Genomic DNA, 21,185 nt, shown 5'->3' on the forward strand with positions numbered 1-21,185 from the left:
AACACAGTACTTCTTTTAGCCAGAGTGTTCTGCTTTATTGCACAAAACAGGCGGCAGATAAAATAAGTGAGTCCTGATATCGAAGACAAGTTTGCCAGTATCTATTACTTGGAAAGAACTTTCTTCTGATTTCCTCCTCTGCAGCCACAAATGAAGAAGGTGCTAAAACATATAGCATTAATGTATAGTTTGTCTCTTTGACTCTTGTTTTTTGCTGCCTCTTCCTAGAGTCCAAGAAACAGCAGAATACTTGACAGAAGAGTTGCTACAGGTGAGGCGTGGGTCTGATCAGTGGGCATGTGCTTACCTGTACCTGCAGGCATGGAGAGAAAGAGTCCCTTGTCTTCATGTGTAATTTATTTGCTCTCTGCTTATGCCTGAGTCACAGGACAGTTTTGCTCTGGGTTTTTACCCACACCCTGAAGAATGATCCAGATGTTCCAATGGGAGAGATGAGTTCTTCAAAGAGCAACAAACATTACTGTTAGAGTGGGTCCCAGGAGATCTCAACAACTCAGAGCAAGAGGCAGATTTGAAAGCCGCTGGGGCAACTAATTTGCAAAAGAATGGTTTCATGTACACACAGGCACACACACACCCCTATTCTGTACCACAAAATCTGCACTTCTGTGATATTTCTAATGTCTGTAGTACTAAGCCTATGAGATAAAAGCAGGCTGCTAATAGACAGTAAGTTATGTAGAAGAAAGTATTGCACAGCAAACATATCCTTGCCTATCTGTGCTTCAATTTATTCATGGGGGGTGCATTCTGCAGCATGATGTCATAACTAGCCCAGGGTTGCAGGAGTTATTAGTAACCCTGGCCAGGAGCAGGAGAGTAAAGTAGTAGAGTGAAACCAGGTCATGGGATCTGATCGCATCTCTCTCCATAGAATGTTAAGAGTTGCAAAGAGCCTTCAAGTCCAACTCATGGCAGAATCATGTGGCCTTGACAGGTGCCGACCCATCCATCCTCTCCTTAAAGATCTCAAGTAAATGAGAGCCCACCACCAGTTAATCTAATATTTGAGGAGTCGCATAATTCAGAGTTCCCAGGAGCTGCCTAGTTGAGTACTGTCTACCCTGACTGCCGGTGGCTCTCCAGGGATCCAGGCAGAATCTTTTCCCAGCCCTGCTGGGAGACACCCAGGATTGAACCTTGGACCTTCTACATGCAAGGCAGATACTCTATGAATGTGCCACTGTCCTTCTCCAGGCATAATTGACTAGAAGGCTAGAGATGGACAACTGAGAGGCAGAAGAGCTGAATAGACAGGAATGGATGAACGAATGGTGTGGTGCAGAACAACTCAACTCTTTGAGTCCATTGGCAAACATTCACCCTTAATCTGAAGATCTAAACACATCATTTACTTGGGCACTCAAGCTTCCTCTTTCATTCTTGATCTGCGCACATGTTCCTATAAATGTGTGTATAGATTGTCTCTGTTTACTTAAATTAATTGTGTAGTCTTTATGGGCTGCAAAACCTCTGTGACTCTGACAGTTCACCTGTAAGCAACCTCAGGGTGGGGTGCATACCATTGACAGTTCAATGGGTGGTAGCCAACCAACTTTTACTCAGAGCAGACTGTTAACATTAGTTCCATTCATTTCAGTGTGTCTACCCTGCCTAAAAGTCGGTTGAATACCACCCTTGCTGTTTTCAAATATCTTTACATTGTTGAGAGCCAGAAAAACTGAGAAATCAGAAACCCAAATGTTGTCCCTAATGCCAAAATCTGCATGGAATCTTGTGGAAGGTGATCAGAAAAAGACACTTCCCTCTGCGGTGTTGCAGGAGATCTTGGAAAGAGAGAAACACTCTCAAACAGGAATGGATGGGGGAGTCTTTCCCCTCATTTTCTTTCACTCTTCTTTTTTTCCAGATTGAACAGAGGATTGAACCAGCTAAGCGTGCTGCTCACAATGTCCAGAAGAGGCTCCTGGCTTGTCTCCAAGGCCAATATGGGGCAGACATGGACAAACGGGTGGTAAGAGTGTTTGACTCTCTTCTTTCAGCGTCAAGTAAACCAACGGTTATATGGGAGTTCAGTGGTTGGCATATTTTTCTTCTTCCTTAAAAGTGGCTTAGGGTCATAGCACAGAGGAAGTGGGTCTAACCCAGGAATAGGCAACCTGGTGCCCTTCAGGTGTCCTGGACTACAACTCCCATCAACCCCAGTTTGGCCACAAGGGTCAGGGATGATGGAAGCTGCAGTCCAGCAATGTTTGGAAGGCATCAGGTTGTCTTCCCTTGGTCTCTGGGTTGTGTTCACATTACTGCCTCCAAGCAGTGAAGTCGCCCTCCCCCCCAGCCCCTGGTGCATTTCACAGCTCTTCACATCAGCACAACTTCATTAGTGTCAGATCCATTTCTGTTTGTGTACACACCAGGGGCTGTTTTGGATAATGTGTGAACACGGAATTAAAAACCAGCACTGGAAGCCCAGTGAATACACAGTAAAGGGTGTATGAACACAGCCCTTAATCTTTGCCCTGGGCCAGTTCCCCAATACAAATTCCTCTTTCTGCAGCTCATAGCTGCTTTGAATGGTGGGGATTTTGGATTGTGACTGCAGCACAGGGGCAAAGAGTAAGATCCTCCTGTCCACAGTACTACTGCCCCTGTCCTGACCCTAATTTCTACCTTACCTTCTATGGCTGTTTTATGTGAAAAAGAAAGAAAGACATTGAGATTTCTAATCACAGATCTCCAAGTTTATTTAGACCTAGCAGTCTCTCTTGGGAATCCCCCCAAAATGTTTTGAAATCAGTGGTAAAAATCAGGGCTGCTTTGAAAGGTCCATTCTGCTATCTTGATTCAAAATGGTATCCAGTTGTACCCAAACAGAGACGAAAACCTGCCCTTGATCTCAGGAACTATCTAACAGAAATGGGTTGCCATGTCTTAAGAGGTGTTTGAATGCATAGTGAATGGACAGACAACTTTCCAATATATACATTTATATAGGCTGTGTCCACACACTAGGGTCTGAATGCGCACGTGAGTTAATTTTAAAAACCCCTGCAGATCTAATTCAGCGAGCTCTGTAAGATTTTGTCTTTCATAGAAGGGGATGTGAACAGGCTTCTTTGATCTGTTCCAGGGCTGGGCATAAAATGTAATCTCTACAGGTATATCCAGATTGTTGGACGTTGTGTAACTTTCTGTTGATAACTGACACTAAGGAACAACACATCCTATGATCTGTCATCTTTGGCTACCGTTCCCTTTGTGGGTTTCGTAACATGTGTGCTTGTGCTCAGATATTTTTGTGGGGGTGGGGGCAGAGGGGTAGCAGCTCAGACAAGACAACCCTGTTTTTCCTTTCCACAATCATCTGCTTGCTTGCTTTTGCCTCTGGACTAAATCCCTAGTACAGTGGTACCTTGGTTCTCGAACTTAATCCATTCCGGGAGTCTGTTCAACTCCCTAAACCGTTTGACAACCAAGGCGCAGCTTCAGGCTGGCTGCAGAAGCTTCTTGCACTCAAGAGGAAGCTGCGTCGGACGCTCGGCTTCCGGAAAATGTTCACAAACCGGAACACTTACTTCTGGGTTTGCGGCATTCAGGAGCCAATTTATTCAGCATCTAAGGCGTTCCGGAACCAAGGTACCACTGTACAACCCTCCAGAAAGGAACATGCAGATGTATGAGCTGGCAGTGACAGCTGCTGTTCCTTCAGCGCTTCCTTGCTGAGTTTTAGGCCTTGGCAAGTGTTTGGTACTGCCAACATAGAATCATAGAGTTGGAAGAGACCACAAGGGCCACCGAGTCCAACCCCCTGCCAAGCAGGAAACACCATCAGAGTACTCCTGACATATGGTTGTCAAGCCTCTGCTTAAAGACCTCCAAAGAAGGAGACTCCACCGCACTCCTTGGCAGCAAATTCCACTGTCTGACACTAAACCTGTCTGTGTCTCATTAAAGTAGTAGACATACATAGGATTGCCCTATTTCAAGAAGTGAAAATCTGGACACAAAACTTCCTGAGCTTTTCCAGCTATTTTTAGTAAAATTTGCCAAAATTCGCAATTTGCGCCTGGACACTGTTTCTGATGTCCAGTATTTGTTCTGCTGCTGCTCCCCAGTTACCGGAGCTTTTAAAATTTTGTTCCAAATTTGCATCATAGAACCACTGTGTCCACATTGATAATAGGCAACTTGCTATTTCCCACCTCCTAATTGCTTTCAATTGCTTTCGGGGGACGCAGGTGGCGCTGTGGGTAAAACCTCAGCGCCTAGGGCTTCCCGCGGCGGTTCGAATCCCTGCGGCGGGGTGCGCTCCCGTCGTTCAGTCCCAGCGCCTGCCAACCTAGCAGTTCGAAAGCACCCCTGGGTGCAAGTAGATAATTAGGGACCGCTTACCAGCGGGAAGGTAAACGGCGTTTCCGTGTGCGGCTCTGGCTCGCCAGAGCAGCAATGTCACGCTGGCCACGTGACCCGGAAGTGTCTCCGGACAGCGCTGGCCCCCGGCCTCTTGAGTGAGATGGGCGCACCAACCCCAGAGTCTGTCAAGACTGGCCCGTACGGGCAGGGGTACCTTTACCTTTACCTTTAATTGCTTTCAATTGGCATTAAAGCAAGCTACCTAGCACCCCAAGTTTTCTCTACCTTAAAAACAATATAGTGCACCCAATATCTGAATGTTCCACTAAAGCAGTTTGTATTTTTTTATTAATTGGTTTTTAGTTAGGTAAATAATGAGTTCTACCTGCTCCCATACCTGCATTTCAAGAATATTTTCATCTTTTGTTTAAACTCTGTTTTCCTTTAAATTGGTCTTTAAATTTCCATCGCTTCCAAGTACATTTTTCTTGACAACAAAACGGACCAGGCTACAAACTACTTGATCTGGTCTAGCTAATTTCACCACCCCATTTGCTTGTATGGGACATGGGGTAGCTGCTGCAATTATGAATTATACATTGGCAGGTGTTGGAGAGCTTCACTCTGTTTCAGGAAAAGGCTGTGGATTTATCTTGTTTGCTCATTGCATCTTCTTTCCAATTCTTTCTGCAGAAAAAATTGCCTTTGATGGCGCTATCAATGACCATGGCAGAAAGCTTCAAGGAGCTAGACACCGATTCCAGCCTTGGGTAAGAATCAGTGTGTTTTATAGATTAAGGTGCACAGAAACTATTGATCTGTAGAACATAAGCAAGCAACATATATCCCAAGTTGCTCACAGGAAAGATGATGATGATGATGATGATTTATTATTTATACCCCACCCATCTGGCTGAGCTTCCCCAGCCACTCTGGGTGGCTTCCAATCAAGTGTTAAAAACAATGCAGCATTAAATATTAAAAACTTCCCTAAACAGGGCTGCCTTCAGATGTCTTTTAAAGAGAAGATAGCTGCTTATTTCCTTCACAATTATTGGATGCCATTATTTTGTCATGATGCTATGAAAAAGCACCACGAAATCTAAATCAGGGATCTTCTTTGCAAGATAGAACTGTGTTTTTTTTTATAAAAATGCAGTGTATTTATTAAAAGGCAATACCCTTTCTACTTAAAATATGGCTGACATTGATCTAGAAACCTTTCTGCAGAAGTAGAACAGCAAACTGAGGGGCTCCTGCATTAGTGTTATATCACGGACTGTGTTTACACTGTCTGTTTACCATGCCTTGCTTGGGGTTATAGCTGTGTGCTTTAAGGTGCATCTCAGGTATAAAATCTGCATTACACACCATTCAGCTGCTGGGCAATACCTCTGCACAGAAAATAGGAGTCAGCTTCAGTAGGGAACCCTGTCCTATGCCACATTTTCCTCCGTTTAACAGGCAATATATGTCATGCTGTTATCCCTTCCTTCTTCAGCTGTGCAAGACTATAGACAGAATGGATGGCAGCTGTCTTTGGGAACTGTGGTGTTAAACCCAAGTGGAGGGCAGGAGGGCACCTCATAGAAAAGGCACCAGGAAGAATGAGGGTACGGGATGCGGGTGGCGCTTTGAGTTAAACCACAGAGCCTAGGACTTGCCGATCAGAAGGTCAGCGGTTCGAATCCCCGCAATGGGGTGAGCTCCTGTTGCTCGGTCCCTGCTCCTGCCAACCTAGCATCAAAGTGCAAGTAGATAAATAGGTACCACCCTGGCGGGAAGGTAAACGGCGTTTCCATGCGCTGCTCTGGTTCGCCAGAAGCGGCTTAGTCATGCTGGCCACATGACCCAGAAGCTGTACATTGGCTCCCTCGGCCAATAAAGCGAGATGAGCGCTGCAACCCCAGAGTCGGCCACGACTGGACCAAATGGTTAGGGGTCCCTTTACCTTTACTTTTAGGTTATTCTAGATGACCTGCTTATGGAGCATTCATCCTGATTTGCTTGCCGAAAGCTTCTGTGAAGGTTAGGCAATGTACAGTTTTTGCTGAGCATCCGTTCTGATCTGTTTGCAGGGAAGTTATATTGACAATGAGCATTCATCCCAATTAGTTTGCATGGTGGTTATACGTCTTCTCAGTGATAACCATTCCTCCTACACCTTTCAGTCTGTTTCCATAACTTTCCTAACCGCAAGAAGTCCACTTTTCCCCTAATTGAAATTGTTTGCGCTTTAACCTGGTCTGCGCCTCAGTTCCCCCCACAAAATATTGACAGTCTGGAGGCAACCACTGACTGATATTGTGCCACATAGGCTGATGTCCTGCTAGATCCATTTGATCTACCTTTCATCGGATAGGTGCAGCGTCAGCACTGAACACAAAACATGACAATCTGGGATGTGTGTTTTTGGAAAGGGCCATGGATCAGGCCCTGGTGCTCAGATTAAAGCCTGCATAAGTTCTATAACCCCTAAGTACAGTGATGCAGAACTGGGGCCAAACTAGGTGGAATGGTAACTGGTTGCTTTTTTTGTTTAGTAAATAGCTGCTGGGTATATAAAATGGCACCACAGTAGAGGGGGAAGAGAGGTTTTAACTCACCTTTTTTTTTTACTGCTAGTTTATTGATGTTTTCACACACACAATAACATTTCCCTCCCACACCCTGCAAACTCCTTTACAGTGATGGTTTAGTTCTTCCAGATGGAGCCCGAGAGAGAGAGAGAGAGAGAGAGAGAGAGAGAGAGAGAGCGCTCACTGAGGACTCATACTTCTCATTTTTCAGGCCGTTGGAGAGGTATTGGCTCTGGTTATATACACTACTGTAACTCTTTCTTCCTTCTTTGCTTACAGGAAAGCCCTAGAAATGAGTTGCTTCATTCAGACTATGCTAGCCAGGATCCTTGCTGAGTTTGAAATGGCCCTCGAGCGAGATGTCCTACAACCCCTCAATAAACTAAGCGAGGTATCCTTCATCTCCCTCTCTTCTCATCTTCCGTTTTTCCCTCTTTTCTGCCTGGTCTTCTGGTTGTTCCCTCTCTCCTCCCTCCACCCCGCCCCTTACTGCTGCATGTAAAAAGCTGCCTCCAGATGGGTGTCTCCTGGCACTGACCAATCATTGCTCTTACACTGTAAGCCACAAAAAGAACTACAATCGACTTTCCACATTTTGGGGAAGCTCAAGATTTTTCTATGTGTACATTCTACCATGTTGTTCTGTCCAAACCATAGGGAGTGATATAGCTGCTGGGGGTGAGAAAAGCAAAGATCCAGTTCCCCTTAACTGCCCATTTGAAGTTAAACACATATTCACTACAATCTTTACAGTGGTGACTGACATTTTTACTACCCATCAAATTTGAATAAACACTAAAATGCTTTAAAAAGAAATTTGCATAGTGAAATGTAGGGTATGAGCTCTATGGAACACACTTTTATCTATTTAAGGAATTGTTATCATCCTCTTCAGCCAAAAAAAGCTTGCATAGAAACTTAGGGTGGCTCCAGAGAATGTCAGTATTTTTCAAGTTGATGCTTTAGGTTTGTGCATTTAAAGTGGATTAAAGAAGTCTGTTGCCCAAGCACAACAAATCCACTTAAAAAAAAAAACCACGACAGCATTTTCCGGTGACTTCTGGTTTAGTGATAACCTGTGTGGCAATGGGTGCCATTTTATTGTAAATGCGTGCTGACTTGTGATAGTGCCATATTGCGCAGGTGAGCCTACCACAAGCTGGCACACATTTTCAAAAGTGACATATTGCACAAGTGTGCCGAGTTGTGGTTGGCTCACCTACACAATGTGTCACTACCCATATCAAAGCCCTGCTTTGCATCTACACCTGTGGAGATTGCACTGCTCTTCCATTCTGTAAAAAAAAGTCTTTTCTCTTTTTTTTGCAGCCTGGGAAAACTTGGAGGAACAACAGGGAAAAACACAGGATTGCTATGATTGGCAATGTAGATGCACTTAGCACTAAAGGTTCTAAGGTGGAGTGTGGCTGGTGGGGAAAATGGAAGTGAATGAAGCACAGTGATTCCACATGTATGAAAGGGCTTCACCTCAGGGAAAGAGCATCTGCTTTTCATACAGAGGGTTCAAGGTTCAATCCCTGGCATCTTCAGGCAGGACCAGGAAGGATGCCTGCTTGAAACCCTGGAGAGCTGTGGACAATACTGAACTAGATAGATGAACGATCTGACTTGGTATAATGCAGCTTCCTTTGTTCACAGTAAAAGCCTAGTGTGGAAGTACTGGTAGTGATTCCTAACCAATGGGCAAGTGCTACTGGTGTGTGACTCATGCTTCCCCATCCCCATCTCTTCCAGGAAGAGCTGCCCACCATCCTGAAGCACAAAAAGAACCTTCAGAAACATATTTCAGACTGGAATGCCATCAAGAGCCGGTACTGAGAGGAGGAGGGAAGGGGAGAGATGGTGCGGGAAAGCTTGATGAATTTGGCAAAAGAGATCCATTGGGATCTGGCTGCTTTTGCCCAAGAGCAGAAACAGGACTAAGTCCTTGAAATGTGGCCCTTCCTCAGCCACGGGTCCATCATCATGTTTGGGAAGTCATTTTCTGTTACATCAGCTCTGCTTTAAACATTCTCTGTGCTGTTCAAAGGCAGTGAAATAACTGAGTAACTTATTTGTAAAGGGGATTGTAGGCTGACACAGATGGTTCTGCACAGGGCCAGCTGATGAAGCTTCTGACTCTACTTTAGTCATCATCCTTTTTCTAAAACAAACAAACCAAAAAAGGAAAAGGCTGGGGAAGATCGGGACATGGGGGTGGCAGAAGCATCAATCTTTCAGTGTTAGATCAACATGGACACTGAACTGATATACACCCTATCCACTGAGCCTCTTGGGATTGCCAATCGGAAGGTCGGCAGTTCGAATCCTCACAACGAGGTGAGCTCTCGTTGCTCGGTCCCAGCTCCTGCCAACCTAGCAGTTTGAAAGCATACCAGCGCAAGTAGATAAATAGGTACCGCTGTGGCAGGAAGGTAAACGGTGTTTCCGTGCATTCTGGCTTCCGTCACAATCCTCTGTGCACCAGTAGCGATTTAATCATCTTTGCCACATGACCTGGAAAGCTGTCTGTGGACAAGTGCCAGCTCCCTCAGCCTGAAACGAGATGAGTGCTGCACCCCATAGTCACCTTTGTAGAGCCAGTGTGGTGTAGTGGTTAAGAGCGGTAGACTCGTAATCTGGTGAACCAGGTTCGCATCTCCGCTCCTCCACATGCAGCTGCTGGGTGAACTTGGGCTAGTCACACTTCTTTGAAGTCTCTCAGCCCCACTCACCTCACAGTGTGTTTGCTGTGGGAGAGAAAGGGAAAGGAGACTGTTAGCTGCTTTGAGACTCCTTCTGGTAGTGAGAAAGCGGGATATCAAATTCAAACTCTTCTTCTTCTTCTTTACCTTTTACCTTTTCCTACCCTAGCCATGTCTCTAATGGCTATCTCCACCTCTTTGCCCGTTTAGCTGTGTGTCAACAAGTTGGTCTCCCCTGTGATGGGAGCCTGCACCACAGCACACACTCTGTTTTCCTTGCTGGTCTGTATAAAAACACACATACACAAAGACTCTGATCACATGCAGTGATACCTACCTTTTTAGTTGTTAATGTTTTTATTCCCACATTCAGCAGCAAAGTACTTCATTGGTCAGTTCACCAAGGATTAAGCCAGATGGAGAGTCACTGTGCTAGTTCTCTGGCTGTTGACTCACTGCTTACCATGAGAGAGCGAGGGGAAGGGGTGTTGTAGTGTTGAGCAGGTCAGGTCAGTGTGAACGCACCAGCAGAGACCACCCAGCATTCCGGCTGGTGCGTTTACATCACACTGACCTCCCCGCTGCTTCACCCCTTTCCTTCCCACTAAACAACAGCGACCCACCTGCCGGGAAAGCTAACACAGCAGTTTCTTGATTAGCATGCTGTCTGAAACTGGGCTCATGGTTAAGCCTTCTTCTCATCAACCTTGAGCAGACGCCTACAACTTGAGGTTAGCTGCATGCATGTATAATTTTTGAATGCCATCAACTCAACTCTTGCCTCTGGCTCTTCTTTGGGAATCTGAAGTCTGAACCAAGCTGCCAAGAACTCCAGCAATAATACCAGTGGTGCTGCTGGCCCAGGCCCATCATCTGCTGCCATCAAACTAGAAAATCTGAAGGAAGAGGAAGAAGAGATGAAGAGGAGAGTTGAACAGAGTAAGGTAGGTGTGAAATGTGGCTGGCGTGCTGGGGATTGACATTCTCCTTCTCAGTTAGAAGGAAGCATGTTTGTATAGGAAATGCCCAAAGATGAGGGGTGGAGAGAGAAACATGACAAGAGTGTTGGTGCAGACATGACCATGCAGAATTCCCATTGATTGTGCTACGCTGTGCTGTGGGTCATTGTTTAGATCCCACAAAGGAGATCCAAATGGCAAACTAGAGCAGTTGTTGATATTGGTGGAGGAGAAATTTGATTTGGTTCACATTTAAAAGCGAACCTCCCCAATTTGTACTTTCTGAAACAATGCACAAACTGAAACACTGCCATTTTTTCAAATTTCGCCTTTCTCTGAATTTTGCAGTGCCGTTCTCCAATCAAGCAATGTGTATAAAAATGCATGTGCTCAAGTAAAGTGTTCATAAAAATGTGCATGTTCATGAACATACAAAAATGCATTATAGTAAGGAAATTTGTTCTGCAAAAATGTGTCTGTTCAGTGAAATAGCATATGAAAATGTGTATATTTGGAGACATTTGCACTAAAATGTTGAAGAGGATGTTTCTTTTAAAAATCACAAACTGATGTGGGAAATGCGGAGGACCGAAGTTAAGCATGGAAAAATGAGAAGCCAAGAGAAACCGAAACTGACAGATTCACCTATCCCTAGTTATTGATGGGATTATTATCCCAGAAGCTGCATGAGATTTAGAGTGGAGTCAGTGTGTGCCAAGTCACATTGCATCATATTCTTCCTACTTCATAAGGTATTAAGGACCTTGCAATATTTACCAGGTTGGAGTAGGAGGTACATATAGACACACAGCCTAATGATTTCTTAGATCGCACTTGTAGATTTTTGTGTGTCCTGAGATGTATTTATGCTGTGTCCCCTGGAAACAGGCCACCACTAGGGAAGAGGGAGAAAACCATTTTAGTTCACATGTTAATATGAATCCACCTAATGCACACTTCCTGAAATTATTTGTGAACCAAAACACAGCTATCCTTTGAAAACCGCACTTCTCAAATTTTTGCACTGCAGTTCTCCAACCAGATAACATTTACAACTAGGCATATATTAGAGGGAAGTGTGCATTAAAATGCATATGCTGGTGAAAGGAACTTACAATAATGTCTAATATTACATAGATTTGCCTGCTAAATTGTGTATATAAGACAAAAATGCATATGTAAAATGCTGATGAATAATAATAATAATAATAATAACAATAATAACAATAACAATTTATTATTTGTACCCTGTCCATCTGGCTGGGTTTGCCCAGCCACTCTGGGCAGCTTCCAACAAAAATTAAAAAATACATGAAGACTTTCTGCAAAATGAGGCAGAAATGTAGAGAACCAAGAATGAAAAAATGAGAAACTGACAGTCACTGAAACTGACAGATTCATAGATCTCTAGTCACCATCTAACTGTGTCACGGTAAGGATATTGCAGGGAGCGGGGATGGTGCAGTTAACAGGAAAGGAGGCTGATATATTTCTGTGGTTTGCTCTTTGTGAAGGGAACAAAGTACAATGCTTCCCCCATCTCGTTTTCTAGGATGAGTACATGGCAGACCTGTATCACTTTTCAACCAAGGAAGACAGCTATGCTAAGTACTTTATCAAAGTAAGTCAGTTCCCTTATCTCTCTCTCCTTTCCTTTGCTCCATCCTTCATTGTAAGATGGTTTTGCATACCTTTGGATAATTCTCAAAGTCTAAAGAGGCATTTTGTTGGAGTTCTACAATTGCGCCTCTCAATTTTCTTCTTCCTGTTTTGTGAATGTATATTTTCCTTCCCCAACTACTTCCCTTTGCTCTGTTTTCTATGGGCCTCCAAATCAGGGAATTCTACAACTATCAGAAGAGAAAAATTATGCTCTGAGACCTCCCGCCCCTCCCCCCAATATCTAGCTTGCTCTTCCCTTAAGACCTATCCCCCACAGTCATCTCTGCATCTCTGTAAAGAAATCCACCATCATTATCATCACCTCCCTAATTCCTCTTCACTCTTTCTAGGGCAGGGATGGGAATTCTGTAGCCCTCCAGATGTTGCTGAGCTTCCATCAGCCCCAGCCAACATGGCCATTGGTCAGTCAGAGGTGATGGGAGCTGAAGTCCAGCAACATCTGGAGGGCTACAGAATTCCCTTTTCCAATCTTACAGGTTTAATAGGACTAAGCAGAAGAAAAACACCAATCAGGGGGAAAATACATGTGCATTTATTTTTCTGTCTGGCAGTTGATGGAAATTCAAGCAGAGTATCACCGGAAGTCCCTGGAATCTCTGGATACTACTTTGGCAGAGGTGAAAGAGACTCACAACCAGCCAGGTATTAGTTGAGCTGAATCTTTTTATTTGCCACACTGGAGATAGGTTTGTTCATGCTGGGTCACCTAGAGTTCGGGGGATGCAGTTTATTGTTGCTGTTTTGTTGGTGGCTCTCCCTGTATGTACGTCACTGTATTTTATTGTGTTCCAGAATGTCTACAAGTAGTGTAGCTTCCCAGTGTGACACTACATACACAGCTCATTGCAAATGGGGCCCCTGCTATTGCTTACTGAGAGATACATTCATTAGTCATTTTCAGGGCAGCTTTAGTGATGTTAGCCAGGAACATGGGAAAGACAACAGGTAACATGCAAAGCACAAATTCTGAAGCGTCTCTGACGCTACAGTGCTGCTATTTTTGTAGCTGGACGGTGAGATTGGTACTTTTTCAAATTTATTTTGTATTGCATGTTACTGTATTTCTTATACACCACTCTGAAAACGTCAGTTGGAAGCTGGCCTAAAAAGATAGACAACAAACAAAGTCTCTGAGACCCACTGGGACCGAAAGAGAGTTGATTCTGCAGAGCGGTGTGTCTATATTTGTCCCTGAAATAGATTTTTTTTAACCCCACTTCCTGTGAGGAAAAATGACACACCAAGAAGAGGGTTAGGCAAAAAATTCTGCTGCTTGCGTAGACCAGAGCTGAGAAGCAGGGCCGGCCCAACCATTAGACAGAGTGAGGTGACAGTGTCAGGCAGTTGTGGGTGTCGTGAAAGCAGAGCAAAGTGTTAATTGTTTCATTTATTGCATTTTTACTGCCAGGGAGATTTTCTGCTTTAGACACCCAAAGAACTTGGTTGTCTGTGAGTTCTAATATGTAACTTGGCTTGGGTGTGTGGAGACAGAGCATCATTTGCTGCTTGCCTCAGGCAGCAAAATGCCTTTGCTCTGCCTGGGATCCTCAGGAGCTTTTGGTATGGACCACTGCTGGGCTGAGTTGGCTCCTGAAAACCAGGCTCAGCAGTTGGATGGTGATGAATTTTGGAAACTTCCCGTCCTATATGCACAGTGGGCTTTATTCTCTCCCTCTCCCTTCCTTCCTGCTGTTTCTCAGACTCCCCATTCCCAAGAGATACAGCTGTGGTGGGGGTGTATGGGATGCCGCTAGAGATTCACCTGAAGGCTTCTGGCCGGGAGATTGCCGTCCCCATTGAAGCTTGTGTCATGATGCTGCTGGCATCGGGGATGAAGGAAGAGGTAGGTGGCATTCACTTGCCCAGCCCTTCTTTTGCCACCAATTTCCTTGCCTCACCTTTCTTCCACTCTGCAGGGGCTCTTCCGGTTGGCAGCTGGAGCATCTGTGCTGAAGAAGTTAAAGTACAGCCTTGCCTGTGGCTCAGGTGCCCTGGGTGAATTCTATGCAGATCCTCATGCTGTGGCAGGTAGGATATTAAAATAATGCAGGGCTGGGGAACCTGTGGCCCTCCAGATCTTGTTGGACTCCATCTTCTGTTAGTCCTAGCTAGTACCACCCAGAGGTCAGGGGTTTCATTAAGAGTGCAACAAAATCTAGAGGTTCACAGATTTCCCCAGCCCTGATTAGAGGTATCAGATAATTAAGCAGCAGAGAGTATTGTGATCCGGGAGAGAGGGAGAGGCATGTTCTACCTCTAAAACAGCATCTCTTTGCTTCCATCTCAGGTGCACTGAAATGTTACCTGCGAGAGTTGCCCCAGCCCTTGATGACCTTTGAACTCTATGATGATTGGCTTAAAACTGCAAGGTACATTGGGACTAGGAAGATGGGCTGCCTTCTTACAGCTCACACAGTTTGTGATTTCACTTCAATGCTAAGATTAGGTTAACTTGACTAGCAATGTATTATTGTATTATGTGGGTTAAAGCCTCAGCGCCTAGGACTTGCCGATCGAAAGGTCGGCGGTTCGAATCCCTGCGGCAGGGTGCGCTCCCGCTGCTCGGTCCCAGCGCCTGCCAACCTAGCAGTTCGAAAGCACCTCCGGGTGCAAGTAGATAAATAGGGACCGCTTACCAGCGGGAAGGTAAACGGCGTTTCCGTGTGCGGCTCTGGCTCGCCAGATGCAGCTTTGTCACGCTGGCCACGTGACCCGGAAGTGTCTCCGGACAGCGCTGGCCCCTGGCCTCTTGAGTGAGATGGGCGCACAACCCCAGAGTCTGTCAAGACTGGCCCGTACGGGCAGGGGTACCTTTACCTTTACCTTTACCTACTCTGGGAATGACTGAAACCTGTTGCAAATGCTACTAGAAATAAAAATTGCATGTGTCAGGGTGCACACAGAGTTGAAGAGGAGCAGTGGGCCTCAATACAAATCTAGCAAGGTAGGGGGGAGTTTTTAAAAAACACCATGAAAAGTGTTATGATTAGTAACATACTCGGCTTAAGGCAGAGTTGGCCAACATGGAACCCTGTAGATGTTTCTTGCCCAGATTTCCCACAGTCCCAGACTATTGGGTTTGCTACTCCTGGCTCGAGTGCACAATCACCTCAACATAAATCCCTTTGGAAAAAGTGAGACTTAGTTCTAGGGCCAAGGTAGATGAAACGTAGATCTGCCACTGTGAATTTAAACAGAGTAGTCCCATCCAGGGTTGCCACTCTGAGCTGATAGGAAGAAGGATAGGATTTACACATGTGGAGCTGCAGCAGCAGACTGGCAGCCAGACAGTGATCGAAATGCCCATGAGAAGAAAATAAAGATAAGACTCCATATAAGCAATTATCATAGTAGATGCATCCCTTTGCTTTTGAAGCTTGTTGTAGCCCTCCTCACTTCTCCCTTTCAGTATCAAAGAGCCAGAGAATCGACTGGAGCATCTTCGGGACACTTGCAGCCGTCTCCCCAAGGACAACTATAACAACATGAGGTGTGGCACACCTGTTAGTATTAAGGGGCTTTAAGACGAAGCTTGGTAGGTGGCACTTATACCATCACTGTCTCTCAGTGCTGGAAAAGCCTGCTGCATTTCTGTTGTTACTCAACAGACAGGCAAAAGAGCCCTGCTTGAAATGTCAAGGCAGTGGTTTTCCTGCTTTTCACTACAGTACTTGCCTTTTCCCAACAGGTATCTAATTCGTTTTTTAGCCAAGCTGGCTGAACAGCAGGAAGTGAATAAGATGACCCCCAGCAACATTGCCATTGTCCTAGGGCCCAACCTGTTGTGGCCCCAACAGACTGAAGGGTAACTGTATAAAACTGCCAGAATACATTCTCCTCTGGGGTATAGGGAAGGGGAAGCGAGGGGCAGATGGGGTTTGTCAACGTGGGAAGGTAGCCCATCCAGGAGAAGGAAAACTCTGATCCTAAACCTCCGCTGTCTTGCGGGACATCTTTGGGAGAAGAAAAGGCTAAGGAGTAAACCCAACACAAATCCAGACTGGAGTCCCCAAGGCAGGTGGATGGCGCCTTGTAGGCCTCCTTCCGGCAACACTTGCAGCCAAGCTCATGCCAAACACATTGCTCTGCTTTCCTGTGGACCGCATTAGTGAGTCCAGGGTGTGTGTGTGTGTGTGTGTGTGTGTGTGTGTGTGTTATTGTCTGGGTAGCCCAGGACCTCCATACACATTGCCCAGGCTTGCACTCTGGGGAGGTCACTTTGGTGCTGTTAATATAGCAGTTTTACTTCACCCCTGGAGGCACACTCCATTGTCTCTTGTGACAGACAGATGCCAACAACATCATTCTCCACTTTTTGGTTTAGTATGTATTCAGTAATTGAACTCTTTAGAAATATACATGTATCAATTGTAATTGAGAACGGTGTTGTGTACACCCACCAGAGCCTTATCATACCAAGAATTCCAGAGGCCACCCAAGGCAGCTTATCCAGAACTTGAAAATGTCCAGAATACATGTGGAGAACTGCTGACCCTCAGGTCTAATTAGGCCCCATAGGCTTCCCCATTTGGTCCGTGATGGTGTTTTTATTAAGCCTGCCCCATGCCAGAAGTCACACCTGTCCCGTTATGGGACAGTAAAAAGACTTGGCAAAGTGGGGTTTGCAGACACTGCCAATCAGCTGACCAGCGGTGCCTGCAAACTCCTGCCTGACAGCACGCCTTCAGAGTCTGTTTGCAGACTTTGTTTGGATTCAAGTCACATATGCAAAGAGACATTTTCCCTCCCTGTTTGCAAGAGTGGTTTGAATGCAAACGGGTCCTTTGATGGTGAGCTGTCAGTGTCAATCACTAGGTTGGCTCTGAGAGTGAGCTCCTTTTAAGCTGCCCCCTGGCATTATTATGTATAGACCTCAGGTGATTAACCAGTAGATGGACTTGTGGGATATGGGGAGGTAAGGATCCCTTCCATCGGCCAGATCCAGTTCCTCCCCTGTGATCTCAAAGGTACCGTTTTCCTTGTCACTACAACAGACTGATGGGAGAAGTCCAACCTGTGGAAAGTCTGCTTTCCTCTGTGGTTCTGGGAATAACTGAAGACTTGTCCCAGATAGGATATGGCAAGCCTAGAAGTAACTTTCAGTTACGTTATTAAAGCACATGTCCTTTCCTTCTCCTCAAATGGAGGAAAAAACAGGTTGTGATGCCCTAACAGAAGGGAAAACACTCTGTCTGGTTACTCTGTGAACTTTAAAGAGCTAATATCTTAATTAAAGGGACGCAGGTGGCACTGTGGGTTAAATCACAGAGCCTAGGACTTGCCAATCAGAAGGTCGGCGGTTCGAATCCCCGCAATGGGGTGAGCTCCCGTTGTTCGGTCCCTGCTGCCAACCTAGTGGTTCGAAAGCACGTCAAAGTGCAAGTAGATAAATAGGTACCACATCAGTGGGAAGGTAAATGGCATTTCCGTGTGCTGCTCTGGTTCACCAGAAGTGGCTTAGTCATGCTGGCTCCATGACCCGGAAGCTGCGGACAAACGTTGGCTCTCTTGGCCTATAGAGCGAGATGAGCGCAACCCCAGAGTCAGTCATGACTGGACCTAATGGTCAGAGGTCCCTTTACCTTATCTTAATTAAAACAGTCCTAGGTTTGTCACCTCTAGCCTTTAAAAAGGCTTGTATAACTTTTATGAGCTGCACGGAAAGAAGAATTTCACTGACTTCTCCCATCAGAAACTGCAGAGGAAAAGTTAGGATGAACAGCCTTTGCTTAACATATTTCTTGTTGCTGTATCTCAATCTCTCTCCCCCAGGTGCCAGGTGCAACTAGATATGGCTTCTGTATCCTCCATCCAAGTTGTGGGAGTTGTGGAACCCCTGATACAAAATGCTGACATCCTCTTCCCAGGAGGTAGTCCATCATCTGTTGGCCTGAATTTTTCTTTACCCTGGTGAGGAGCTGCCTTACAGCTTCCATCATCCCTGACCACTGGCTGACCATGATGGTGGGAGCTGGAGTCCAGCAACATCCAGAGGGTCACAGGTTCCTTGTCCCTGCCCTCACAGAACTGGCCAAGTCTAGGAATACAATTATATGATCTTAACCCCTTCATGCATTAACTCGCCCTCAGCTTAGTGGTTATGTTTGACTGCAATCCCACCAAAAATACATAAATAACCACCTAGTTATAAGGAACTCTTGGCCAGGGCATCTCCTATTGTCTATGAGCAAGCCGCATCTTCTGGATCCTAAAGATCATGAGCCGTAAGAGATGGAAGATACCAAAATTTGAACTTCCTCCTGCAAGGGAAGACTACAACATTTCATAATTCAGTACTTCAGATTGTCTCAATAACTTTGTCTTTACCCCCTTTTTTAAAGACATTGACTTTGATGTATCTGGCCTGTTCACTCCACCATCAGACATTCAAGATAGAGATGTCCCCACAGCAGAAGAACCCACATCTTTGCTTCTCTCTGCTGAACCAGCTTCACCACGGCCTGGAGAAAGGCAAGTATTATAAGCATATGTTTTGTCACAGTTTTTCCTGGAACTGTGAGATACGTTTGTTTATATAGAGCCACCCAGGCACAAAGTGCTTTACAAAGATCTGGCATGTCTCTACTTCAAGGAGCCTACAATTCTATGATATAGAAGCAGCTTTAGTAACACAATGAAGCATTAATCATGCTCTGGCTCCAACCTGTCAATGCCCTACACTCTGCTAGATTTTTGTAAGCCGGGAGGGACAGGGGTCAAGAAGGCATGCAGTTGGGCATATAGCTCTTGAAACACACAGCCCATCTAGCCTGGTGCTAGACTGAGTACCCAGATGGACACAGTTGAGTTCGCTTGGGGCCATTCAGCTCACCCAACCAAGTCTTGATAATTCAAGCCAACCCCTTCATCCATGATCAAGCTGTAGATGAGCATCGTCTTATTATGGCCTGACATGGCACCCAGTAACAGCACCACCAAACTAGAGGGCTCAACATAAACGAGAAGCCTTTAGTGGAAGAGTTTGCTCAGCTGCTCAAATCTGTTTGAGAAATCCAGCCTACATACACACACACACACAGCACTCTCGTGTCTTTTTGAGCCAAGAGATCAGACTACAAACAGCTTACAAGCTTTTTACCAACTGACAGGAAACATTTTGAGGCAGCCCCTGGAACAGTCCTCTCAAAGGTGACCCAACCTTCTACTGAAGCTGCAGTCTCTTTGCCTACTCCTGTTCCTGCTGAAGATGCTTCAAGGAAGTGTAAGTCTTGTTCTTATGGGTGCTTCTGTATGAACTGTTTGCTCCAGAATAGGCTCTGTCAGCTTGTGCAGCTCTTCTGGGGAATCCAGACGACACTGCTCTCAAACTGTATTTGTGTGCTCTCCCCCTGCCAGGCCCACACACACACTCGACATCAAATGCGATTGCAGCACTATCCTTACACTAGTTGAGCTCCTTTTTGCAGGAGAATATTCTATGAAACAAGTAGTATCATTGCCTGGGGACTGGGTGCTTCCAGGTGGGTGGTGGTTTAGGGATAGGCACTGCTCATGCATTCTAGGGTGCTTCCAGACAGGGGCTTAATTTGCAAGCACACCATTGGCAACAAGCTTTTTTACTTATTGGGTTTTCCCTGTAAAGGGTAAATTTGATTACCAGTGGTGCTCATGATGTCATGTGGACCCACTGCAAAAAAAACTTGCATGCATGAAGAGACTCCATCCCCTAATAAACCCACATCTGGAAGCAAACTGCTTTTTTTAACATAGTCCACACAACAGTTGTAGGAATAAAAAATGCCAGTACATATTTTCCCCCATTAAATCCAAATTGCCCTTTCCCAGGAAAAATCTGTGATTTGTGATCTCTGAATGACCCATTTGCAATATTGACCACCCCCACTTGAAGCACCCAGTCTCTTTTTCCACGCCTTACTTTTTCCACACCTTAACACATTGCATAGCTTGTTAGAATATCTGTCATTTGCTTTCCTGCAACATAGTCCCTTCCACCATTAACATTTTCCCACTTTTTTTCCTTTGGCACAGAAGAGCAATAGCTCTTCAAAACATATAAATCATAATGTTTTATTATGAATGTGTTAAAGAATGGTTGAAAATCGGCACAGCTTACAAAGCCTTTTCCCTACTGTCAGGAAACTTGTGATTCTAAATGACAAAGTTTTGCAACAGTGATTAATTGTTGTTGCTCTTTTTGTCAACATGCCTGGAAACAATGGCTGCTTACACCACAAGTTTGTAGTACAGTTGGGGAGAGCTGGACATAATCCAGGTTTCAATAAACTTCTCAGGTTTTAGTTATGCTTTGCACCATTTTAATCTACTTCTTTTTCATAATCATCACCATTAATTGTGAAGAGCTACACTGTGCAGTGGAACTCTTGTGCATGGCTTGTTCCTGCAGCAATGTACCAGAGTTGAGATCCAGCCACCAGTGTTGTGCTTTTTGTTTATGCCAGGGATGGGGAAGGTATTGGACTCCCATCAGCCACAGGCAGCCTCACCAATGGCCAGGGACAATGGGAGATGGAGAGCCACAGTTTCTTCCATTGCCAAATTATGCATTTGTAGTGTGTATGGGGGTGCTGTTAGTGGAGGAAATAACTCACCATGTGGATCCACAGTTTCCACTTTCAGGTGACCAGAGAAAAGCATTATCTGTGCAATGTTGCAAGGCCATAGTGTGGAAGCAGGCTATGCCTCTGGATTTTTGTTCCCTGCACAAGTGGTTTTGGGGGCTTGGGACTTGATCTACAGCCTGCTTGTAAGGAAATCATAGCTTTTCAGAGGAATGGGAGAGAATCCTTAGAAGGGAATCTTAATTCCAAACTTGCAAAAATACACTTGAGGACAAGCACTGGTAAGAGTAGAAATTTGGAGGGGTGTGAGGTGCAGAGCTGCTGTGCGGAGAGACCATACAGATAACAGGTGACATCCGCAAG

At 45.3% G+C, this 21,185-nt stretch overlaps 1 protein-coding gene and 1 long non-coding RNA gene across 2 annotated transcripts in view; one reads left to right on the plus strand and one right to left on the minus strand.

Annotated features, from left to right (window-relative positions):
- LOC310826441 overlaps positions 1-21,185 on the minus strand; it is a 209,165-nt gene that overhangs the window by 60,312 nt on the left and 127,668 nt on the right. The gene's annotated exons all lie outside the window — the stretch shown is intronic.
- SH3BP1 (SH3 domain binding protein 1) overlaps positions 1-21,185 on the plus strand; it is a 36,444-nt gene that overhangs the window by 13,100 nt on the left and 2,159 nt on the right. The window contains exons 2-17 of the mRNA XM_083701130.1: positions 229-271; positions 1,892-1,996; positions 5,029-5,105; positions 7,194-7,305; positions 8,670-8,746; positions 10,428-10,563; positions 12,131-12,199; positions 12,813-12,903; positions 13,962-14,104; positions 14,178-14,289; positions 14,549-14,630; positions 15,671-15,751; positions 15,950-16,066; positions 18,034-18,131; positions 18,603-18,732; positions 19,371-19,483. Coding sequence (XP_083557256.1) covers positions 229-271; positions 1,892-1,996; positions 5,029-5,105; positions 7,194-7,305; positions 8,670-8,746; positions 10,428-10,563; positions 12,131-12,199; positions 12,813-12,903; positions 13,962-14,104; positions 14,178-14,289; positions 14,549-14,630; positions 15,671-15,751; positions 15,950-16,066; positions 18,034-18,131; positions 18,603-18,732; positions 19,371-19,483 — 1,586 coding nt within the window. The remainder of the gene's footprint in view (positions 1-228; positions 272-1,891; positions 1,997-5,028; positions 5,106-7,193; positions 7,306-8,669; positions 8,747-10,427; positions 10,564-12,130; positions 12,200-12,812; positions 12,904-13,961; positions 14,105-14,177; positions 14,290-14,548; positions 14,631-15,670; positions 15,752-15,949; positions 16,067-18,033; positions 18,132-18,602; positions 18,733-19,370; positions 19,484-21,185) is intronic.

The sequence above is a fragment of the Podarcis gaigeae genome, assembly GCF_964106915.1.
Source record: "Podarcis gaigeae genome assembly, chromosome: 10".
Lineage (NCBI taxonomy): Eukaryota > Metazoa > Chordata > Lepidosauria > Squamata > Lacertidae > Podarcis > Podarcis gaigeae.